This window comes from Micrasema longulum, unplaced genomic scaffold, assembly GCF_059751315.1.
Source record: "Micrasema longulum isolate JH-2025_06_02 unplaced genomic scaffold, ASM5975131v1 h1tg001930l, whole genome shotgun sequence".
NCBI lineage: Eukaryota > Metazoa > Arthropoda > Insecta > Trichoptera > Brachycentridae > Micrasema > Micrasema longulum.
Genome location: NW_028279104.1, coordinates 368,757 through 392,284, shown reverse-complemented (window position 1 = coordinate 392,284; position 23,528 = coordinate 368,757). Strand labels below are relative to the sequence as shown.

Sequence of the window (23,528 nt, the reverse complement as noted above, 5' to 3'; positions counted from 1 at the left end):
TTTTATGTAAATCTTGGGTTAAAGAAAATTTGTTTAAAAAAAAAAAATATCAAGCCAAATATGTTTGTATTATAAATTTTTGTAAAAGGCAGATTTGCCGTTTATGTTAGTAATATAAAATAAAATCAAATAAGTAGTTCTATACTAATATAACAATAACTAAAACTACTTAATTATAAATGCTTAGCTTATCAAAATGTTAGAAATTAATAATCGTTATTATACAAATATTAAGTATACATATGTGCCAAGAATACATGTTACTTAAATGTTTCAAATCTTTACTTCACAAGTCATCAAATAAAAGAATCGATGAAATGTAAACGTTTAAACATAGGCAGAACAGTGAATTATACACAGTGTGTCAAGTGACACACAAGTGAACAACCAATGGCAGGTCATAAGCCCTGTAAATGCCTAGACTTACAAATTCACTTTTCAAAAATGTTGTCCCTTTCTGTCGCAATACATTTCAATTTCTCCCTAGGGAGTGAAATCCAGCCTTGTCTACAGACATTTGGACATATTCAAAGTACTAGAAAACATGAAAAAAAAAACAATACATTTATTAGTAGCAATAAAGTCAAATTAAATTAATATCACGATTTATTAAAATGACATTTAAAAGAGTATTTTCATTGTTTTTTAATGTTTGAAGTACCTAGCAGTCGGTCTTTGAATTTATTTAATGCCTGATAATTTTTAAAAGCATTTTTTAATGTGACGTTCCATTTCGAGTTGCGTTCTGTAGGACGACAAACACTTGTCACACACATAAGGTTTGACGCCAGTGTGTTTTAATTTGTGCAGATCTAAGCTGGACTTGTATCTGCAGGAGAAATCACACTCATCGCAAGCGAACATCTTCTCCTTGGAGTGGGAGATTTTATGCTTCCGTAAGTGCATCTTTTGACGGAAGGATTTTGTGCAGAGGTCGCATGGAAAGGGTCGCTCGTCCGTATGAGTCATTCTATGGACTTTGACAGAGTTGACCCTGGTATTGGAGTAATCGCAGAAATCACAAATATACAGGTCATTTTCCTTCTTGAACTCGCTGAGTTTGTACTTTCTCGGACGGCCCTGTTTGACTTCCGAGTTATTGAAAGTGTGGTAAAGATCTCCCTCTTTGGTGTGTACGTTTTCAGGCGTTGTTAGAACAGGCGTAGAATCATGCAAATCGTTTTGGAGAACGTTATCTAAACCGTCCTGAAAATAAAAACCAAATTATTAATGTATATTTATTTATTTATTAAATTAAAATTTGTTTACACACTGTGTAACATTCACCCTTCTGCCCATGTTTGAACATCCATATTTCCTCAACTCTTCCATCTGTTGACTTTTGTGAAGTAAAAGAGCTGAAACCTTTCCATTCAAACATGGGCAGAAGGGTGAATGTTACACAGTGTGTAAAGTGGCCACTTAAACCAGCCAATGACAGGTCATAAGCCCTGTAAATGCCTAAACTTCTATATTCCCTTCTCAAAAATGTTTTCCCTCTCTGTTGAAATAAATTTAATTATAAAACAGTTTTAAAAACACTACCTTGACATTCATGACATTTTTTTAGTCATATTTAAAGCATTTAAGCTGGGGTATTCCTGGTACCCCTCTTTGGGAACTTGCGGATTATTTTCACCTTCAGGCTCGGTAAGGTTAACACAATACAAGGATAATCTAATAATTTTTAAAAATAAGACCAATCACAGGATTCATATATACGAAGATTGATTGATATGCGCCACCCCGGACCTGCTTTAAGTCGACCAGTCGGGCTGACGATTATGCGTTCTGTAGCCTAATATGCCAGCCAAGCACCGAGCGACAAGTTTAAACATGTAACAATTTAATTACAACAGGCCGCTGACCACTGCAAAATGCTGTTTGTGCAGATTCATCGGGACAATGCTCCAAAACCCAAGGCATCGGTGTCGATGGCTGCTATTTACAAAGCTGTGTTGGAGTTAGTTGAACACCTTCCATATTCACCTGATCTAGCTCCCAGGAATTATGAGGAATATTTGCGTGGAAAGACATTTTTGGATGATAATGAGGTTAAATGATGTGACGATTGGCAGGGATCGGACTCATGTTCTACCAGCGAGCTAAAGAAATGTCGGAGCATTGCCGGAAGAAGTGCACACAAGTCCCAGGACTATGTCGAAAATAAGGAGCAAAAACTTTTTCTCGTCCAGTTTCAAATAGGTCGGAGGTGGAACGTAGCAATCATCCTTTATAAAATAGTATATTTTTTAATATTGAGTATTATTTACCTTGAAAGTAGGTTTCAAAGAGTTTCTATCGCTCAAATTATATGGCCTATCATTTGCGTAATCAAAATTACTATCACGATTTGTAATTTTGCTATCATTTTTAGCCACCTTTTTAGTGTTATGTGTCGCTCTATGTTCTTGCATTAAAGATTTATAAACTGATGTGAATCCGCACACGTAACAAAGATACAACATTCTAGAATGTTTCAACGTGTGTTTTTTCAAAAACAGCAAGTTGCCGGCAGTAAACTCACACAGCTCGCAGTCATAATTTCTGAGTTGTACGTGAATGGAGCGATGTTTTATCAACTCGCTTCGACTACTAAAACTTTCGTCGCAAGTGTTGCAGTTGTGCATCCACGTGAGACATTTGCTTTCGTGCTTTTGCAGCGTGGCTTTCAAGCGACAATGAAAGCCACACGTCGAACACACGAACATCTTGTCCTTGTCGTGTGCTTTCGCATTCTTATCGCGTATGGTCGTGTGCGTCTTTTTGTGTTTGATCAAGTGTTCCTTTTGACGGAAACTCGCAGAGCAAACGTCGCAAAGAAATGGTCTTTCGCAAGTGTGAATCATGCGATGAACTTTAACAGAGTTTAAGCGTACATTTGAGTAATGACAGAACTCGCAATGATATAAACCGTTCACTCTTTTTTCTTGGTTTCTTTTATATTTTCTACTTGTTTTCTCAATTGTTTTAAGCCGTTTCTTAAATTTTTTGTGTCGTTTTTTCAAAACCTTTTTAATAGGCACATTTATAAGAGCATCTTCATTTGGCACGTAATTATCGCCTTCTCCATCGCCATCATCGTAATTATGGAAATCATCAGACGCAACTGTAAACATGTCATCGAAATCATCTTTTACATTCAAGTTTTCCATCTTAATCAATTTCAAAGGCATGTTTTCTTCGATCTCAGAGTCATAGGGATCCGGTGTTTCATCTTTCAATACCTAAAAAAAATAACGTGATTTTAAGAACCGAAAAAAATTGGACATTTTATGCAGAGACAGAAGTACTTTTTTGTATTGGGTGATCGATATCATAAAATAATTTTTTAATTTAATATTTATTTATTTTTCTCTTTTCCTTTTCTAATAATTTTGTTATTTTAATAAATTTTCATCGCCCATGTAATACAAATCAATGTTTTATTCCTCCTCAATACATATATCACAAGTAAAATCTTAATGCTTGATTAGATAAATTAAGCATTTTCCTCATTTTTTAACAAGATTAGTGCATTTTTTATCCACCAATTTGGTGGAAAAACAACAAATGTGCCTAATTTTTGGAAAACAACAAATGTCACACTATTATTTTCTTATGTATTTCAAATTTGAAAAGAGATATTGACAAAAATGAAACAGTTTTTATGTTTTCATTGTGTTGCCTACATTTTACAATATCAACAGCAAAGAAAATCATGTGTCATTAGAAAATGAGAAGTTTTATTGCTCTCCTGTAAAATTTTATGTATGTGCATTTGTGGTTTTTCCGCCAAGGTCTTCAATTTTAACATATAGAAACGAGGTTACAGCACGTCTTGCAGCTACAGAGCGCATGGACGGTAAGTAATCTAGCCCCCGTCAACATTTTGATTTAATTTGACAATGAAGTAAAGTGTTTGAATGATATTAAAACAAAAACATAAAAAAACTCATTTTTAAAAACAGGAGTTAAATTATAACAAGTCTTGCAGCTACTGAGCGCATGGACTGTTGAAATTCTAAACCCCATTTAAAAAATTTATGGTTGATAACATTTACATATTGAAGCAAGATTACCAATCGTCCTGCAGCTACAAAGCGCATGGACGAGTGGAATTCTAGCAGCTAAAAATTATATCAATAAATTTACAAAAAATAAACATAAAGAAGAGTAGATAATTTGTCAAGTGTTCATGCAAAAAAGTAAACTAAAAATAAATAAAGCACTGTTCCAACAATTTGGTTAGCAAAATAAAGAAAGATATCCGAAGGGTAGTTATTGTAGACTGTTGGTATCATAGCCTGACATTAGCATTAATAAACAAACAAACTGACCTCATCTGCGGCTCCGAAGGCCTCAGAGTCGCACCTGTTAACAGGCGACCTATCCCTGTTATGATGCGATTCGTGGATGTCAAATAATTTTTGATCGAAAAATACCGTAGCGCAAATACTGCACATAATCGGCACACAATCCTCGCTATGCGCTAACTGCTGATCTAGTTCCGTGAAGCTCAATTTACAATTATTGCAAGTAAAAACATCGGTTTTTTCGTGCGTAAGTCTGTGGTCTTCCATTTTGCACTTCTCTATGCTTTTAAAATCACACAAATGACAGAGATAAGTCGTTTTTTTCCCGTGCCTGTTTTTATGAAGTTGTAAGTGCTGTTTTCGCCTGTAACTCGCAGAGCACAGGTCGCATTTGTACGGCTTTTCTCCAGTGTGTATGAGATGGTGCACTTTTATAGAGCTCAGGTTTTTAGTGGAGAATTCACAGAGATTACAGTGGTAGGTGTCATTGATCTTCTTGCAAATGTCCTTGTACTGTTGCTGTAGCAGTTCTTCTTGCTGCGCGACATATTGGTGTTGATTGAAGTGACAAAACTGCTCGAGGGCGCTTTTGCTAGATGACGGATCGTATTGGAAACCAGCCAACTCGCCCTGAAATTTAAATATCAAGACTATATTTTTTAGATACTATAAAATTACAACAAATGCTTAAATTTGCTAGATGACTATGTAGATAAGTAGTTTAAGGTATTTATTTGATTTATTTACATATTTACAATTTTGTATTATTTTTTTTTATATAGAACAATGTTCCCTCACTAAAAGCCTTGGTTTTCCAAAGTGATTCTGAATAAGTTTGAGACATCTTCCATATGCAGAATGCGCATTGGGCACTGCTGCAATGGTTCTCACCTGTTCAGAATCCATGTCCGGGACTCTGCCATTTGCGAATGTCAGCTAGATGAGGAAGATTTAAACCATTTTTTTTTGGATGCCCCATAAATGATTGTTATCCTGATTTCCTATCCGACCTCTCTGATATTAATATCCTATTCCCTATTCATATTCTAACTCTCCTGTCCCCACCCAATAAATGTGTATTTAAAATCCTATGTAAATATCTAGTTATAAATGGTGTAAATATGTTATATTATTATATCTATATATTATATTAAATACTAACATACTAACTTGTATATATTATATTACTAACACATGTGTAAATACGTAAAAAAAAAATAAAAAAAATACTCTACACTGGCCAGAACACCCGAGTTGAGATGTGAAAAGGCCATGAAAAAACGTAAAAGAAGAAGAAGAATTGACTTCCAAATGTAAAGAAGTATTTCATAAAAATATTCAAGAGAGCATTCCAAACTCCCCTTGGTTCCATACAACAAACCTGTCTAAGAGATTGATCTCTAATATTAGTAGGTACGAATTGGTCACTGTTGCACGAATAGCCACCTGTACAAAATTAATGTCCATGGTGTGAATGTGGTCTGGACCACGAGACTCCAGACCACGTATTCTTCGGTTGCTTAGTAAGGGACAGATACAGTATGTACTCTTCCTTAAAAAAATATCCTTACCCTATTAACATATCATCACTCCTCTCCATCCTTGATCCTGAAATTATCCACCAGATAGGAAACTTCCTGTCACAAAATGAGGTAAATTTTTAGGTTTTCTTGGCTTTAATTTTTACTCAATTATATTCCTAATGCCATGTTTATATTTTACCCTTAATGACAGAAATCATCCTTCTAAGGATGGATGGAAAAAAATAATGTTCCCTCACTGGGGGTGTCCCATGCCGAGGGAAACATTGTACACTAAGTTCAACGAAACATGCCTTAAATTAGTTATTTAATATAATATGAAAATAAAAACGTAATTTATCTAATTAACCTAATTATCATCGTAAACATAATAAGCAAAAATAATCATAAAAAACACAATAAATTCATATAAGCTTGCAGACAAAACTTCACAATCGGGATTTTTTTTTTACCTATTTGGCTTGATCCACTCATCGATCCGCGCGCAACCCACCTCCACTATCCATTTCTTAATAGCAATTTTATATTTAGAGTACTTACTAATTGTCCTTATGGATAATGGAAGTAGATTGTACACTTTAACGGAGTAGTGGGCCAATTCTCTTTGACCGAAAGTTGTATTAATTTTGAGTTGTTTTTGCAGCATCAGAGTGGAGTAGAAACTAGATTAGTTACTCTTGTATTTATGTAATGAGTTACGGAAGGTAGAGAACAGAGCGTACAGTAACAGAGCTTTTACAAAAAGTTGTTTTACAAATGTTACATTAAGATTTATGAATAAACCGATGGAGCGAGTTCTGATTGGGACTCTTAAGATAATTTTGACTAAAGCTTTTTGTGCAATGATTATTTGTTCGATCAATGAGTCATTTGGACATCCCCATCCAATTATTCCATATTCCAAAACTGATTGACTGTTCTTTACAAATAAAACATTCATATTGTTTATATATACTAGATTTTTTTATATTCCCAAACGGGTACTACTTCCTGGATGACCCTAGTATAATGAAAAAAAAATACTTTAATTAATCACACATACATTATGTTTTGAGATTTGAACGAATTTTGGTATGATCAAAACGTTAACATTATTTTAAAAACTACCTTTTCTACTCACCTTTTCTAAATGAGACTTCAAGTGCTTGATCAAATGAGGTTCTTTTGTGTACTTCAGTTTACATATATTGCAGGGGAACTTTTGCATATTCGCAATACTGAAATCTTCGCAGTTCGGGTTCTTCTCAGAATGAAGCAGCTGGTGTCTCTGCAGACTAGCCTTGTGCGCGCACGTGAAGCTGCAGACATCGCAGGTAATGATCGTCATGGCTTTGGACTCCTTGCCGTCCTTGCCGGACAGGTGCAGGTGCTGGTGCTTCAGCAGGTGGTGCTTCCGCGTGTAGCTCGCGGGACAGAGATCACATAAGAATGGACGTTCGCCGGTGTGTAAAAGCTTGTGGACCTTAACTGATCTGTGCCTTCGACTTGAAAATTTACAAATGTCACAAAAATACAGGCGATCTTTCGCATCGAGACGATTTGATACTAAATTGCCTTGATTGCCATCTACTGAATCAACACTGTCTACAGTTTTGGTTTCAGGTCTTACATTGCTTTGAACATGTAATTGTGTCATTTTTTGTGTGCTTTCTGTATTTTTTGATTTCATGTTACTATCCGATATTAAATTTTCTTGATTTATGCTCGTGGAATCATTATTTGTCAAAAGTTCCGGAGTTTTCTGGAAAGTAAAACAATTAAAACCATTTTTTTAAATAAAAAAAAGGTAATATTTGCGTTCTGATGATTGATTATTTATTAATGTAGGTGTCTGAAGGGGTGTGTTGAAGAGTCCCTACACCAGTCGAAGCGTAGACAGAAGGAACAGGTTGGAATGTAGAATTCTGTAGAGACCTGTCATTGGCTGGCTTAAGTGGCCACTTTACAAACTGTTTAACATTCACCATTCTGCCTATATTTGAGCATCTACATTCCTTCGGCTCTTCTATCTGCTGACATTTGTGAAGTTAAAGAGCTGAAACCTTTATTGTTGCGAGTGAGATTCATTTCATTGAATTATTTCACCTACATATTAGGCAACGCCTGAAAATATTTTTCAGTTGTTATTACTACTTCTTGGACCAGGTGGATTCATCAACAAATGTTTTGAGTTTGTCAAAATTTTTGTAGACAATGACAGGATTCAACCCCCTAGGGAGCTGTTAATATTAACATATTACAACATACACAACATTGTCAATATTAACGGCTTGTCTACAAAAATTTGGACAAACTCAACATTGTTGATATTTAACTTAATTTAAATTATTGTCTTAAAAGTAGACTATTTTTTTGGTGTGTGTATGAATTTCCACACTAATATACAAAGAAATTGGACAATATTTCTGTGCATACTGTTTGTTTACCCAATAAAAAAATTATAGAGGAACAGTTGGATCTCAACGTCCCAAGAGAAGCAGCTTTCTACCAAAACAGATCAACAGATCTAAACAAAGAGGGAGAAGAAGATAAACATCTGCGATTAAGCTACCGGACACGGAAAATGTGTTATAATAAATATCAAGTCTACTCACATTATTGTTCTGTGAAGATTCATCATTATGGCTGCTAATAATGTGATCTTTAAGAATATTTTTTGTTTTGCTTGAAAATTGGCAAATGCTGCATGTAAACCATTTTTTTCCATCATGAGATGATTTATGTATCTTCAAATCTGATTTCTTTAAGCAAAAGTAATTACATTTACCACAAATATGTATTTTTTTGCTCGGATGCTCTTTGTAAAAGTGAGCTTCAAACCGTTGCTTCAATTTAGTTGTATAGTTGCAGATATCACAAGTATATTTGAAATAATCTAAATGCTTCAATCTATGGATCGCGAGAGCCGCGGGTTTAGAAAAACTTTTGCTGCAAGTTTTGCATTTGTTTTTTTGTATTCCGCATTTAGCGACATGTTTTTTCATGACAAACGGCGTGCGGCAGCGGTAATCGCATTTCGTACAAACGTACGGTTTGATTCCTTTGTGAATGAGGTTGTGTTGGTCCATTTTGCTGCGAACTCCGCAAGAATACTTACACTCGTTGCAGAAAAACAGTTTTTCCTTCGTGTGAGTCATTCGGTGATTTTTCAAATGTTCTTTTTGTCGAAAAGCTTTGGTGCATAGGTCACATTTAAATGGTTTTTCTCCCGTGTGTATCATGTGGTGGGATTTTACAGAACTGACTTTTTCACTCGTGTATTTGCAAATATCGCAGTGAAATAATCCACCGGTTTTTTTAAACTGCAAAGATTTCTTCTTGAAATTTGGAACTAGCGCATTTTCAGTTTTGTTTGTACTTGAAATGGGAGCAATTTCTGTGTTGTTTGAATTTGAACTTTGTTCATTTTCTATCTCACTTTGGTATGCCATAGGAGCATTTTCTGCCTTTTTCAGATTTGAAATCATAGAAACGTCACATTTATTTAAATTCAAATTAAGAATATGCAAATTTTCCGAACTATTCAAATTTAAACTGGGAACTTGAAATGGTTCAGTTTTATTTAAACTAGATAATGGAACATTTTGTAATAACGTAGTGCGGATATTACTAGATTTCACATTGTGATTTATAATAATATCTTCAGTATATTCTCCACTTTTCTTTTTTTCTTCATTAGGTGGGTGATAATTATTCTGAGAAATATTTCCTTGAGTGTAATAAGCGCTAAAATTGTGTAAAATATAGTTTTGTTGTGGATTTTTACATTCGATGTTCCCCATATTGTAATGATGAAACGTATTATGATGTGCCATATTCATGTTTTTTGATGGAAACACTTGATTTTGGTCCATATTTATAATGTTATGTACAGGGGTGTAAATATAATTCGCCTGTAAAAAATATGTTTATTTTGACACATACGTAAAGAAAGTATATATGATTTTTTAAAAACAGTTAATAGAAATTCTACATATTAAAATGTGTATAATAATTATTTTAAAATTCAATGTATAATATTATATCAATAAAAATAAAAACTTTCAAATAATTATAAGGACACTAACCATCTTCGAAAGACGATTTTTCATATGTATTAAACTTCAAACTAAGATAACCTCAATTTATATCATTAGGACATCTTTAAAGGATTTTTGTAATACGTGTTTACTTAATATTATTATTGCGAAAACACAAACAAAAACATCTATCCCAAGCATAAAAATGTAAGCCTAAAACACATTGACCTTGTAAAAGTAAACGTCACAACACGACTCGCTACCCGCTTTAACAATAGTCTCAAAAAATACGTGCGAGATGTTGGAATATAATAACAGCCTTATTATTAATATAAATAAAAGCTAGTTTTCAAAGACAACGTTTTACAAGTCTTTTCATAAAAATCTCTGGTTTTAAATTATGGAAAAAAATGTTATACTAATATGACTCTTATAGAAAGGTGTTTTATAGTTTATTTTACCTTTTATTTAAGATACAAATGGTTAGGTTTTATATAATTTTTATTTTGCTTTGGAAAATATTTAAAAAATGGATAAAAGACAAAAGCAAAATGAAGTTATGTGTTCTGTGTTTCGGACGTTTCGGTGCTATTTGTGCAATGTTTGGTTATATGTCACTTTTCTATATAAATGTTATTTTATCAATTTAAAACGTGAAATAAAAATACATCCTTTTTGTGAGATAATGTAACCCAGGTTACACGTACAAGTGGTGTATTTATATATTTTCTGTTATAACCTGAGACTTCTAAGATGGTTAGTTCCGTGTTTTTTTATGTATTTTTTTCTCTAATTATTAATTTCTGGTTTTGGTATATTGTTCCAGCCTTTGTTCATGTTGTGATGCTATGAAAATACATTTATTGCAATGTTTATGAGGTTGTGCGATGTTTAAAAACTTTTGAAATATTTTGTAAACAACTGTGTTTTGTTTATTTTAGGCAAATTACGTGTATCCGTCCGGCCAAAACCTCATAAATATGGATCAAGCTCATATTTACGGAGGGAAATCTATCGAAATGGACTCATATAATCATTACAACATGGGAGTTTTAGAATGTAAATTGACACAGGATAATTACATGCCAAATTCTTTTACTGGATTTTATACCGAATCGGAAACGCAACATTTTAACATTCCAGAAGTTATTCCAGAAATAAAACACGAGGCTAAAATTTGTAAAATAAATGAAAATGCCGCAAAAAATGTTAATGTTAAACTTCCCAGTGAAAAAAAATCACAGTTTAAAAAAGTGAATGGATTGTTTCATTGTGATCTTTGCAATTATTCAAGCCTAAAGATTAGTTCCGTTAAATCTCATCTAATGGTTCACACAGGCGAGCGTCCTTTTAAATGTGATTTATGTACAAAATCATTCCGGCAAAAGGAGCATTTGAAAAACCATAGATTGACGCACACAAAAGAAAAATTGTTTTTTTGCAACGAGTGTTCTTACTCCTGCGGAGTACGAGGAAGTATGGACCTTCATAAATTGATACACAAGGGAATCAAGCCCTATGTCTGTATGAGGTGTGATTATCGGTGCCGGCGCCCTTTTGAAATGAGGAAACATCGAATAAAATGCGAAAGCGTTCTGAAGCAATGCAATTTGTGCCACAAAATATTTTCCAAACGCAACTCGTTAGCTCTGCACAAAATTACGCATTTAGAATACTTAAAGTTTTCGTGTAAATTATGTGAATATACCGCCAAATTACGCTCTAGATTCAAAAGCCATTTAGAAAAGATGCATCCGGAAAAAACCTTCTCCATTTGTCACTCGTGCGATTTTTTTTGTACCAAAAAGAAAACATTCAAAGATCACAAGTTGACTCACAATGATAAACGGAAATGGTTTAAATGTGAATCATGTATTTATTCCTCTTCAACTAAAAGTGCTCTTAAAGAACATGTTCTTACACATGCCGACGATGAAATCGAAACTGATGATAAGGTATGAATTGTATTATTTTTATTATAGATAACTTAGATTAGATTTATTTATTTAAGACAAAATACATTGTTTTTAACTTCACATATTATTCCCAATCGAATATTGAAATATTCCCAATCAGCAAAAGTGCTGGTATGAGGGGATATAATATATTATGACACAATAGTTTTAATCTAAAGTCCATAAAATAACATCATATATCACTCGTCACACGGGCTGTAAGAACTGTTTTAATTAGGTGTTTTTTAAGTACGTATATGTTTTGTATATTTTTTCGGTCACTAGAAAGTGAATTGCTGTAAACACAAAACTGTTGCTTTTTCTGTTAGTCCTAGGTTGTTTACAAGTATTTGACGCTCTTGTATTTCTTTGATGTATATTGTAGTTAAAATTAAATTTAATGTATGTCTTTATTTTATTATTTTTCATCTTAATATCATCTTTACATTTTCTGTGTAAATTAATTATCTAAATTGAGGATTTTTGTTATTCTATATAAATCTGTGGTTCTAGTATAGTTATTAAAATTAAATGTTACTTTAAGTGCCTTATTCGTTGTTCTTTTGACTGATTCTTGCATTTGTTTACTACGTTGTGATTATATGATTAATCCATATACAAAGTGTGGAAGTATGAAACCATTGTATATCATTAATTTTGTACTTTTATCAAAGACTTCGGTTCTTCTCATTATCCCAATAATTGGATCCAATTTTTTTATAACTACTGTGATATATTTTGTCCACGCTAATTTGTCATCCACTTCCAAACCCAAGTATTTAACATTTTCTGTTTTTTTTTTATTTATTTATTTACAATTTTAAAAAACCCGTTAGGGTTACATTACAAATTTAATATTGTCAAGTCATTTTATGTCTCGTCTAGTCTAGTTAGTTCAGTCGTCATGTGCTTTTTCAGATTGATTTTAAATTTGTCTCCAGTAAAAGTTTTCAAGTAGTAAGGTAGTTCGTTGTAGTGTTTAAGTCCATTATGTAGTATTTTTGACTGTCCTGTGTTTGTCTTTGCTTTTTCAATATGATAGTGTTGTTGTTGTCTGTTTGTTTAATTTGCTCATCTTTAATTATTAGGTTAGCATATATAGTCCGGTTTTTGTAATATAATACCTCAAGGGTGTTTCACAAAAGTAATTTTTATTTATTTTTTATTTATTCACACTCTTTATCAAAATACAATTCCATGTTCACTTTGCCCAGCTAACAAGGGTACATACCCCGTTCCAAGCTAGGCAATTACATTTTAATATATTATAATAGTTAAATTAATATAGAGCACAGACAAACAAAATATAAACTTATTCGTATACACATTTTGATTCATATACATACAGACATACACATATATACACACATATATATAAATATGCACATGTACATACACACACGTACATACACCTATGCGCATACACATGCATACATTCATAAAAACATAGACAATTTATTTATGCGAAACTTCATGGTTGTCATCTATAAATATATATTTTTTTAAATTATTCCTTATTTTTTATATTTTATTTTTGACATCCAGTAAGGTTCTCCAATCCGTGGCATGCATCAACTTTTCTGACTCCCTACGACCAATGTCATGAAAGAGCGAGGTCAACAACTTCCGTAACTTGACAACACTCCCGTCTTTCCACGATTCTGGCAAAATGTTATGGACCTTTTTGCCTACGTATAGTGTTGTCTCGATGCCAGAACAGTGTTGACCCCTTCACTTAGTATCAGATCCCTATTAGAGTATCTTGTATTATGGTTGTGGTTGACGCTTGGGTAAATGTCTCTATTGATGTGTGTAACCACTACCGTTCTCAATATATACTGTTGAATAATATTCAGTACTCTGAATTCTTTGAAGAGCAAGTCACTTGGGTAACGAAATGTTTTTAAAAATTCTTGCAGTATTTAATTAAATTTGACTTGAAATGTAAGTAAAACAATTTGTTTTGTCATTTTATGCTGAGGTTTCTTTCAAATGGGAGTACAAGTGGGTTTTAAGCTTTTTCCAAAACATCACTTTAGTCTTGCAGTTTTGCGCTTCTGTTGGAAGAGTATTCCATCCAATAGGGCCTCCAACTTTCGTGCACTGGTTACTTTCAGATATAATGATGTCTTTTATTTATTAAAGTTCATAGGTTTTCACGGCTGATCCTCAGGGTTGCCAACTTTGCAGGGTTTTCATCCGTCTCGTCCAGCACCTACATGAGTCACTGCATGAGCTTATTTTCTCTTTATTATTTCAGAAAGAATCTAACTCCACGATAGATGAAGAATCTTTGCAGGAAAATGTGGAAAAAACAAACGAAACTAGCAATGAAATACATAGTAATAATTTTACTCCTAAAAATCTCGACATAGAACAAAGCAATACTAATAATTTACTGGAGAACTCGCAGTATCCGAAATGTGATAATATTATAATGAATGGAAGTTGTGTTAGTAATGAAAATAGTGCAGATTTATTGCAAAATGTACCAGGAGATCAAAATGACGAAAATTCTGGTATTAAATCTGTAAATCGTCTGTTCTACTGTGATGTGTGCGAATTTTCAAGTCGAAGATTGAGTTCTGTTCGTGTCCACAAGTATCTGCACACCGGCGAACGTCCGTTCCTGTGCGACGTTTGTCCGGCGAGTTACACTCGAAGGCAGCACTTGCAGAAGCACAAGCTCCTCCACGCGCAAGGTAAGGACACCAAGGTCTCCAAGGCCATGAAGATCTACACGTGTAGCGAGTGCAGTTTCTCGTGCGCCCATAAGGGAAATCTGCAGAAACATCAACTGTTGCATGCGGGGAAGGATCCTAATTGTGAAAATCGCGCCGCGGCTGTACGAGCGAAGAAATTCCCTTGCAATATTTGTAAGCTGAAGTTTAGCCTCGAAAGCCAGATGATTAAGCATTTGAAACAGCATATTGAAAAGGTATTATATGTTTTAAGTTACTCCAAATCTTATTCGACAAATACTGAATTTAATTCTATTAGTACTTTATCTATACTTACATAATTTTTCACTTAATTATTTTTATAAATATAGTTTTGCTAAAGCAAATTTTAAAATTATGATAGTTACTAATAATGTATTTATTAATTATTATTATTTTATCTAAAGTTGTTTTTTCTATGTATTTGTACTTAAGAATATTTTTTAATTTAAGTTAAATATAATATTATTTGAGTTTGTAAAACCAACTGGTCCAAGAAGAAGTTTGAAAATTGGAAAATTGTTTTTAGGCGTTGCCTAGGCAACATACTAGTATGTAAAATAATTCAGTCGGATGAATCTCTTCTCAACAATTAAGGTTTCAGCACTTTAACTTTACTAAAATCAACAAATGGAAGAATTGAAGAAATATGGATGTTCAAACAAAGGCAAAATGGTGAATGTTACACAGTGTGTAAAGTGGCCACTAAAACTAGCCAATGACAGATTATAAGCTCCGTAAATGCCTAGACTTCCATATTCCCTTCTTTAAAGTATTCTCCATCCCTGTTGTAATTTGTTAAGTTAAATATTGAAAAAAAAAAATATTATTTTTGGTTGAAATTTCCTGCCCCAAATGGCTGGTCGTTTTTTGATTTCATTGATAAATAAATCAGTATCAAAATGCTTGTTCACCTTTTTGGCTAAAGTGCACGATCAAAAATGTAAATCAAAATGGTGGCACATCTTGAAGCGCGCTTCTGACGCCATAACCAAAATCTGACAATGCGCGTCTGAAGCACGCTTGACCAGAAGCATGCTTTTGTGTGTGTTTACCGGAAATACTGGTTGGTTCTTAAAACGCAGGTTTCCAAAGCGCTCGCCTTTTTGTAAAAAAATTTATTCCAGTAAAAAGGCTATATAGTGCAGAGCCAATTCTACCGTGTAAAACAAAATTTTATATTTTAAGCACTTATGGTGGTCTTAACATATTCCGCTATCGCTCGAACAAGGGTGAATGGATCCACCCTGCAGTGGCTTGGAGAAGTGCGTTATTAGAGATTTTTAGGTGTTCCCATAGGCTCCAGGCTCTTTGGCGAAGTAGGGCAGCGAAAGTGTTGTTTACCCGTCCAGCTGTGAACATTCCGGAGGCACTGCAGTACCTAGGCAGTCCGAATAATAGCCTGTTTGAGTTATTATATGTGATCCCTTATTTATTCCATGTTGCTTTAAAACGCCCAATGTGTACTTGCTCTTAAAGCCTTGATTTTATGGCATGTTTATTTTTAGGCACATACTGGGGGCTTTGAATTCGACCCCACGTCTTCCAAAAGTCTTCTCGACCAATTCAACGAGTTCACTCAGCTAAACTGCATGATACGCTTAGGAAACGAGAGCAACGAAAGATTGAAAGACATCTGCAAGAAAATAGACGATCTTTACTGCTGTAACCTGTGCGACTTTACAACAAAGCGCCTGAACTCAATCAAAGTGCATTACTTCATGCACACCGGTGAAAAGCCGTACAAATGCGACCAGTGCTCTGCTAGCTACAGACGAAAACAGCACTTGCAAAATCATAGAGTGCGCCATCTAAAAGAATTGATTTATCTATGTCATCTGTGCGACTTTAAATGCAGTCAAAAGTCGCAAATGGAAGAGCATAGAGTCACGCACGAAGATGAAAACGTCTGCGATAAATGCAATTTTAGTTGTTCGGATTTACTTGAGTTGGGCGAACACAAAGCTAATTGTGTGGAATTGATCTGTAGCCATTGTGCGGAAATTTTTCTAGATCAAATTAGGCTTGATGAGCACGAGAGGAGTCATGATCGAAAAGATTTGAAACCAGAGGTCTTTGTTCCAAGCCCAGATGAAAGCAGTTCGGAGACTCTACTCTCAAAATTAAGCACTTCCAAAGTTAAGGTTGGTATATCCACTTAATTTCTAATATTGATGTTTTTTGTTAATATTTCTTCATAAAACTCCACAGTTTGTCGTATAAATATCAATAAAATTCCTTGGTTAAGTTTCATTTGTTTTTTCGACCAACAAACGCTTTCGCTTAAGTAGGTATCTGCAGGACATTCGAGATATTTTTATTATCTTCTTCCTCTTGGTCTAGATCGTACGACCTGTTTATGATGGCGGGCTGTTCTGGGATGATGTCCAGGGCCGCGATTATGAACGACTATCTTCATCGGTATATACTGAGACAGTATAAACTAATATCGATATTTATGTATGAAAGTGTGTATATTTGTATGAAAATTCAAAGTATCTTCATCGGTAACCGGTAATTAAACATCTTTAGAAAAAACAATTGTAAACATATTATATTTTTCATACAGAAAACTTAATTTTACTTTGTAGGTAAAATCGAAGATAAGTTTTAACTTCCCATCAGAATACGGTCTTTCATATTTTCGGCTGTTTTACTAGCTGTCCTTTCATATTTTCGGCTGTTTTACTAGCTGTCCTTTCATATTTTCGGCTGTTTTACTAGCTGTCCTTTCATATTTTCGGCTGTTTTACTAGCTGTCCTTTCATATTTTCGTCTTTTATTTCTATAATAACTACAAGGTGACATTTGACACTTCGATTTTTTCCATTTAACTTACCGGGTCCAATTGTGAATCTAAACCATCCAGGAACCACTCAAACACACAAAAAATTTCATCAAAATCGGTCCAGCCAGGAGGAGTTTAGTGATATATTTATTTATTTATTTGACACTTTATATACATATACAATAAATATACATATAAGGGCGGGTATATTGCCTTAAGGCAATTTCTTCCTACCTACCCAAACTGTTCAGTTTGAGAAAATTATAAATACACGGACATATTGAATCTTACAATTTTATACAAAAATTAAAAGCAAAGATTAACAAAAATAAATATATGTAAAAAAAAAATAACACTTTACTATGAAGAGAGGAGAGGGGATGGGAAGGAAAGAAGAAGGATAAAGGAACAATTTAAATATTTAGATAGTGACATTTTAATCTTGACTTAAATGTAAATAAAGAAGGGGCGTCTCTAACATTAGTGGGTAGATTATTCCACAATCGAGCGGCTACTACTGTGAAAGAGGAGGCAAAAAAATTAGAGCGATGACAGGGTATTAAAAGGGTTCTCTTGTTACTAGAACGAAGAGATAGTCCGTGTTGTGAAAGAGGTTTGATGAGTTCTCTCAGATATACACACGTACAGAAGAATTATATACGATTTTTCAGGGCCAGACCGCGAAACTTCTGAGGTACATTCTTCACGGTAAGCTTTAAAAAAAGATCCTAATAAAATTTTTCCAAAAAGTCATTTTTAAACAAAAAATGTACATATTTGACCAATGAAGCGATACGCACTAGACGCAGATAAGTGAAGCGGCTGGGTTGGAGAGGGGTAGGGGTTTGTATAGAGACTGCTTATCCGAGAAATTGAGGATTTAGTACATTTTGAGATCATAAAAAAAAAAAGTTTTAAAAAAGACTTTTTGGAAAACTTTTATTAGGATTTTTTTTAAAGCTTACCATGAAGAATGTTCCTTTGAAGTTTCGCGGTCTGGCCCTAAAAAACAGTGTGTATGTAAAGATTACTTAATAATGTAGGTATTCTCCTTCATTATTTTACAACAAATTAATACAAATTCGTAGCATTTTCATATCACGATCCCCCAAAAATACTAACTTTCAGTTGAATAGTTACTTGATATTTCATTTTGAAAGCCCAATAACACAATATCTTGTGGAGCAGAAAATTTTCTTTCGAATGACATATTAACTAACATTTTTTTTAACTTTCGGTGCTCAATTTTAAAATTGGAAAAATATATACACAACTTATGATAAAATAAAATGCTTTTAGTTTCAGACTACAGGTTCTCAATGCATGTATTATTTTACATTGTATTGATGTTTATTTTTTGAGTATCTTATTTTTTATTTATTTTCAGACTGAATCTAAACCTCCCTATATAAATTTTGAAGAAATCTTAAAGCCTCCGCCAGAAGTGACCGAATTAATAAAAAATGAAGAAGTATTTCTCGATAATTGCAGCGGTTCTCACTTTAGTTATACAATGGGCGATCGAATGGATGACTTTGGTGATAGCAGTGGAAATGAAAAAGAAGTATTACCGAAAGAAATAAAAATAGAGGAAAAGGAAAAGATCAAACAAAAGAAGAAAAAGCACAAACATAAAAAGAAAGAACATAAATCGAAAAAGTTCAAAAGAAATCAGCACTTACGAATAAATGGATTGTACTGCTGCGAATTTTGTAATTACTCTAATAAAAGGTTGAATTCGATCAAAGTACACAGAATGATTCACACGGGTGAACGGCCTTTCCTTTGCGATGTTTGTTCCGCGACCTTCCGCCAAAAGGAACACCTCATCAACCACAAAAACACCCACTCGACCGAGAAGACGTTCTCGTGCGAGAAGTGCGGTTTCACGAGCAAACGAAAAATAGGCCTGGTGAAACACCTCCTTCTGCACAGGGAGAAGTCCTTCGTGTGCGTCAAGTGCGGGTATCGCTGTCGCGTCAAGAGCATCCTCGACAAACACGAAATCAAATGCAAAGACTCCAAGATAAAATGCAATCAATGCGAAGAGACTTTCTCGCTGCAAAGCGAGTTGGTTAGCCATCGCGCTCTGCACATAGAACTGAAGACGTACAGTTGTGAATTGTGCGATTTCACCGCTAGCAATCTTCTCTATCTTAAGAAACACACTCTGAAACATTCCAAGGTGCTTTATCTGTGTTACATTTGCAGTTTTATGACAGTGCATAAGACTAATATGCAGAAACACAGATTGACGCATAACGAAAAATATGACGCCAGTAGCAGTCAGCCTCGAGAAACTCCTGCTATCCATAGTCAATTTGATTTGACTGAAAATCATAGATCTATTAAACCCGCTGTAGGGCAAACAGAAACTGTAAGTGTTTTCAACATGATTAATATTGTATATCGTCAACGGCAATCCATCCTGGCGTAACTCAAATTTGACCACATTAGAAGAGAGAGAATAAAACTTTTTTCTTTACGTCTGTTCATTAAAATTATAGATTATTTTTTAACATTTAAAAAGGAAATATTTGCATTCTTATGATTTACTCAAATATTTTGATTTCGGGGCCACTTTCAACGAGTTGTAAATAACTCGCTACCAGAAAATGGGATTCAAGTTGGGGAAGAGTGAGGTTCGAACCTTTGATCTCTGATCCTTGAGTCTGCAACACTAGCCACGGGGCTGCAACCCGTTTTTTTTATTTTTTTATCATATAGATATGTTTTTTTTTTGTTTTTTAATAATGCAATATTTGAATATGTATATATTTACCACCAAATGCCATACTGGATGGCTTAGGCGGTGATATTGCATATGCGCTGATGGATTGGCGTCGACTGTATTATTATTATTTAATACTTTAACTTTGTGGTCAAACATTTAATGAAATGTTAATATATAATGGTGTATCATAATTACTTACCAGCTTTTCTATGTCTTCTAGTTTTGAGGCGTACCCGTCTCTTCATCAGGACACCAATTATACTGACGCATAAATCCCACTATACGCCATCACCATAGTAGTAGTTGCACAAAAATATAAAACCAACTCTCTGATATGTCACATGCTATTTGTAGCCAACACTTACGTGCACAGATTATATATTTTTATAAATTTTTGATCTTGTGAAAGAATATGGTGAAGGTGTGTCGGCCTCGTGGTGTAATGGTCAGCGCGTTTGCCCACCATGCAAGAGGTCTCAGGTTCGATTCCCGACATGGTTGATATGAAATATTTATTTAAAGGGGTGTTTTTACACTATAAATAATTCATAGTCCCTGAACTGGTACCTGAAGCGTGAGACTGATCATCTTACCTTCATGTAACAAAAATGATCCAGATACACTGCGATTGGCACAATGCAGGAGACTACTGCATTGGCAGTGCTCTGTGCACCATCAGGTGCGGAAAGGGAATGATTTTGATGTATAGTGGGTTTTGCATGTTAGTGTAATTAGTGTCCTGGCAAAACCGGTAGACCCTGAAAAGTTAATAATTTTTTATATGTTTTTATTCCCTTATGCCCAGAAATTCTTAGGCCTGCCAACAAACATACCAGTCTTGATTTCTTTGATAACAAGTTGTCTTCTTTCAAATGATCACTGAATCAAATTAAATTATAAACACCTCTCTCCCGCTTCCACTCCCACCAAGTCTACTATATACCATTGTGTCTTTCTATTTTCTTTTATAATAATTTTCTACATAGAATATACATATACAAATAAATAAATAAATTGTTATAATTTTATGACCGCTTCCTAGTTGGAGCATATGAAATCTACAAATAACCTCCAGTTCTCTTCTTCTGTATTTAAAAACTATAACGGATTTTTTTTAAAAATGTAGGTACATAAAAATCTCCCCAGTTTTATACATTGTATATATTTTTTCATCTAGGTACTTCCCCTGATGCATCAAGTCGATCAAAATTTACAAGGCACCTCGCAAAACATCACCGGCCCGAGCATGCTGGACCGCGCGAAGATGGATATGATGATGTACGACGCTTTTTACGAGAGGCCCCCTCAGCCGGAGGCCAAGCCGCAGGGACGTCCGAAGAAATTCAAATCGGGAGAGTTCAAAAAGGAAAACGACTTGTATTTCTGTGATTTTTGCGACTATTCGAACACCCGCGTCAACTCCGTCAAAGTTCACCGGATGATTCACACAAACGAACGGCCGTTCTCCTGCGATCTTTGCCCCAAGTCCTTCAGGCAGAAGATGCATCTGCGGAACCACAAAATCACGCACACGAAAGAGAAGTTGTTTTTCTGTAACGAATGCACTTTTTCGTGCGGTTACAAGGCCAGCTTAGATCTTCATAAACTCAAGCATACCGGGGTCAAACCTTACGTCTGCGAGAAATGTCTCTACTCTTGTAGGAGGCCAGTTGAAATGGAAAAACATAAAAAAGTGTGCGGTGTTTCTAAGGGAAGCTAACTAAAAAAATAGGTAAATAATAACGTAGACATGGACTGGATTCCACCCCCCTAGGAAATCATTCAGATCAATACATTACAACAATGAAGGTTAAACCTATTTAATGAAAGGAAAGTGCAGTCGAACTTGGTTATAACGATCACGTAAATAGCGAGATCTCGAATTTAATGAGCAAACACTTATTAACATTTTAGTTCATGGTTTTCCCCATACATTTATTCACTTTTATAACGTGCTTACTTCTCTGACATGCCCGAACAAAAATATTATCAACAGTTGTGCAAAAAATTATCAGCTTTCAAAATAATAACCCAAGTAATAAAATCCAAACGGGTGACTAACCTAGAGGATCAATACCGAGGGGCCTCAGCATCGGATTCTGTTTATGACAATGTAAGTGTCTACCTAATTGTTTTTTTTTTTGCCGACTTTGAAAAAGTATCAGACATATCGTCGAAATTGCTTGTAAAAAATCGAAGCTTTGTGATTTCAGTAAGTACCAGCTCAGCACCTCATTACAATTTACGACTTCTTTTGTAGTTTATGAATGACACTCTTGTTTCGGGGTTTTTATGATGTTTTTAAATTTATTTAATGTTCTATGGCCAATGCATCATAAACCTTACGAGTGAGTGATATCAGTTCTAAAGCAGACCAGTTAAAAAATAACCTTTGTTTTATAAACTTGTTTAGCGACAAGAGCAAGTGGCTTTAAATTTGCGAAAAATTGCCTATTGTTATTAGTGAACGTGGCGCGAAAAATGTGGAAGTGTTTAAAAAGTTTTTTCTATCTTCACCCATAGTATCTGCATTGTGGAAAAATAAGAATGTTTATTTATCCACATTCAAAAAGAATATCTGACACAAAAAAATTTTGAATTTCAAAATTTTATGACAAAAAGGGATTGACAGAAAAATGTGTCTAAATAAATTCCAACTGTGTATTTTTCTTTGGATTACAACTTTCAGTGTTGTGTCATACTTGTTATTTTCATGTGAAGGCATTTATTATAATTTTCCTTGACAGTTTTTTGAAGTTATCCATATGAATTACATATTTATGTGTTAATAATGCTAAATGCAAATTTTTTTTGCAAACCTTTTTCTGGTATAACGAGTAACGCTTAAAAAAGCTAATTCAGACGGTCCCGTCTTCCTCGTAATATCCAAGTTCGACTGTATTATGTTTTTCACTCATTTTTAAAGATTTTGTGTTCACAGATTCACAACTTTACACCGCCTGACATATTTTTATTGTTAGTAATTTGCTTAAGATTTTGTAATCTGTTTTTTTATTGTTACCGTTGTTGTGTTTTTTATATTTACTTTATAAAATCACATATGAATCTTGGTGCCACAGTTGTAAAAAAATCCAATGTTTTCCTTGTATTATTTTGTCAGTATTGTTAATATTTCAATTGTGTTATGTACATAGGAGGTATATTATTATGCATCTCATAACTTATACACATCTCAGTTTATTAATTTTAAAAATATCAACTTTGAAAATATGCAATATAAAATATAATTCATCTTTGGATATTGTTACAATCATATTATATTAAATAATACTATGCGCATTTAGTAGTTTTGCATAGTAGATACTTTTGTAGAATTATTTTAATATGTAAAAAAACTTGTACATAAATAAAATATTTGTAAGGAAAAATTAATGTTTTTTCTCTTTTGTGTATCATTAATTTAGGCCCAGACAGACTAGATAACAAAAAAACGAGATGGATGTATGCAGTGAACG

General features: G+C 34.0%; 2 protein-coding genes across 2 annotated transcripts; one reads left to right on the top strand and one right to left on the bottom strand.

Annotated features, from left to right (window-relative positions):
• Window positions 1–427: 427 nt before the first annotated feature.
• On the bottom strand, window positions 428–10,186 carry LOC148273508 (uncharacterized). The gene is made up of 6 exons (XM_088238616.1): window positions 9,904–10,186; window positions 8,431–9,729; window positions 6,957–7,577; window positions 4,320–4,925; window positions 2,274–3,227; window positions 428–1,206 (listed from the first exon to the last, which is right to left on the bottom strand). The coding sequence occupies exons 1-6, from the start codon at window positions 9,925–9,927 to the stop codon at window positions 703–705; spliced, it is 4,008 nt and encodes a 1,335-aa protein (XP_088094742.1). The 5' UTR covers window positions 9,928–10,186; the 3' UTR covers window positions 428–702.
• On the top strand, window positions 10,102–22,624 carry LOC148273507 (uncharacterized). Its single transcript, XM_088238617.1, has 6 exons — window positions 10,102–10,611; window positions 10,797–11,810; window positions 14,071–14,748; window positions 16,039–16,674; window positions 18,706–19,695; window positions 21,230–22,624. The coding sequence occupies exons 1-6, from the start codon at window positions 10,609–10,611 to the stop codon at window positions 21,770–21,772; spliced, it is 3,864 nt and encodes a 1,287-aa protein (XP_088094743.1). The 5' UTR covers window positions 10,102–10,608; the 3' UTR covers window positions 21,773–22,624.
• The last annotated feature ends 904 nt before the right edge of the window (window positions 22,625–23,528 follow it).

Bases quoted from the DNA above. Each gene is read 5' to 3' on its own strand.
- LOC148273508 (XM_088238616.1), bottom strand. From the start codon at position 9,927: ATGAAAAATCGTCTTTCGAAGATG. The intron at 7,578-8,430 runs GTGAGTAGACTT...TTTACTTTCCAG, and splicing joins AATCTTCACAGAACAATAAT to AAAACTCCGGAACTTTTGAC. The intron at 1,207-2,273 runs GTAAATAATACT...TTTTATTTTCAG, and splicing joins CTTTGAAACCTACTTTCAAG to GACGGTTTAGATAACGTTCT.
- LOC148273507 (XM_088238617.1), top strand. The intron at 14,749-16,038 runs GTATTATATGTT...GTTTATTTTTAG, and splicing joins TGAAACAGCATATTGAAAAG to GCACATACTGGGGGCTTTGA. The intron at 19,696-21,229 runs GTAAGTGTTTTC...TTTTTCATCTAG, and splicing joins CTGTAGGGCAAACAGAAACT to GTACTTCCCCTGATGCATCA.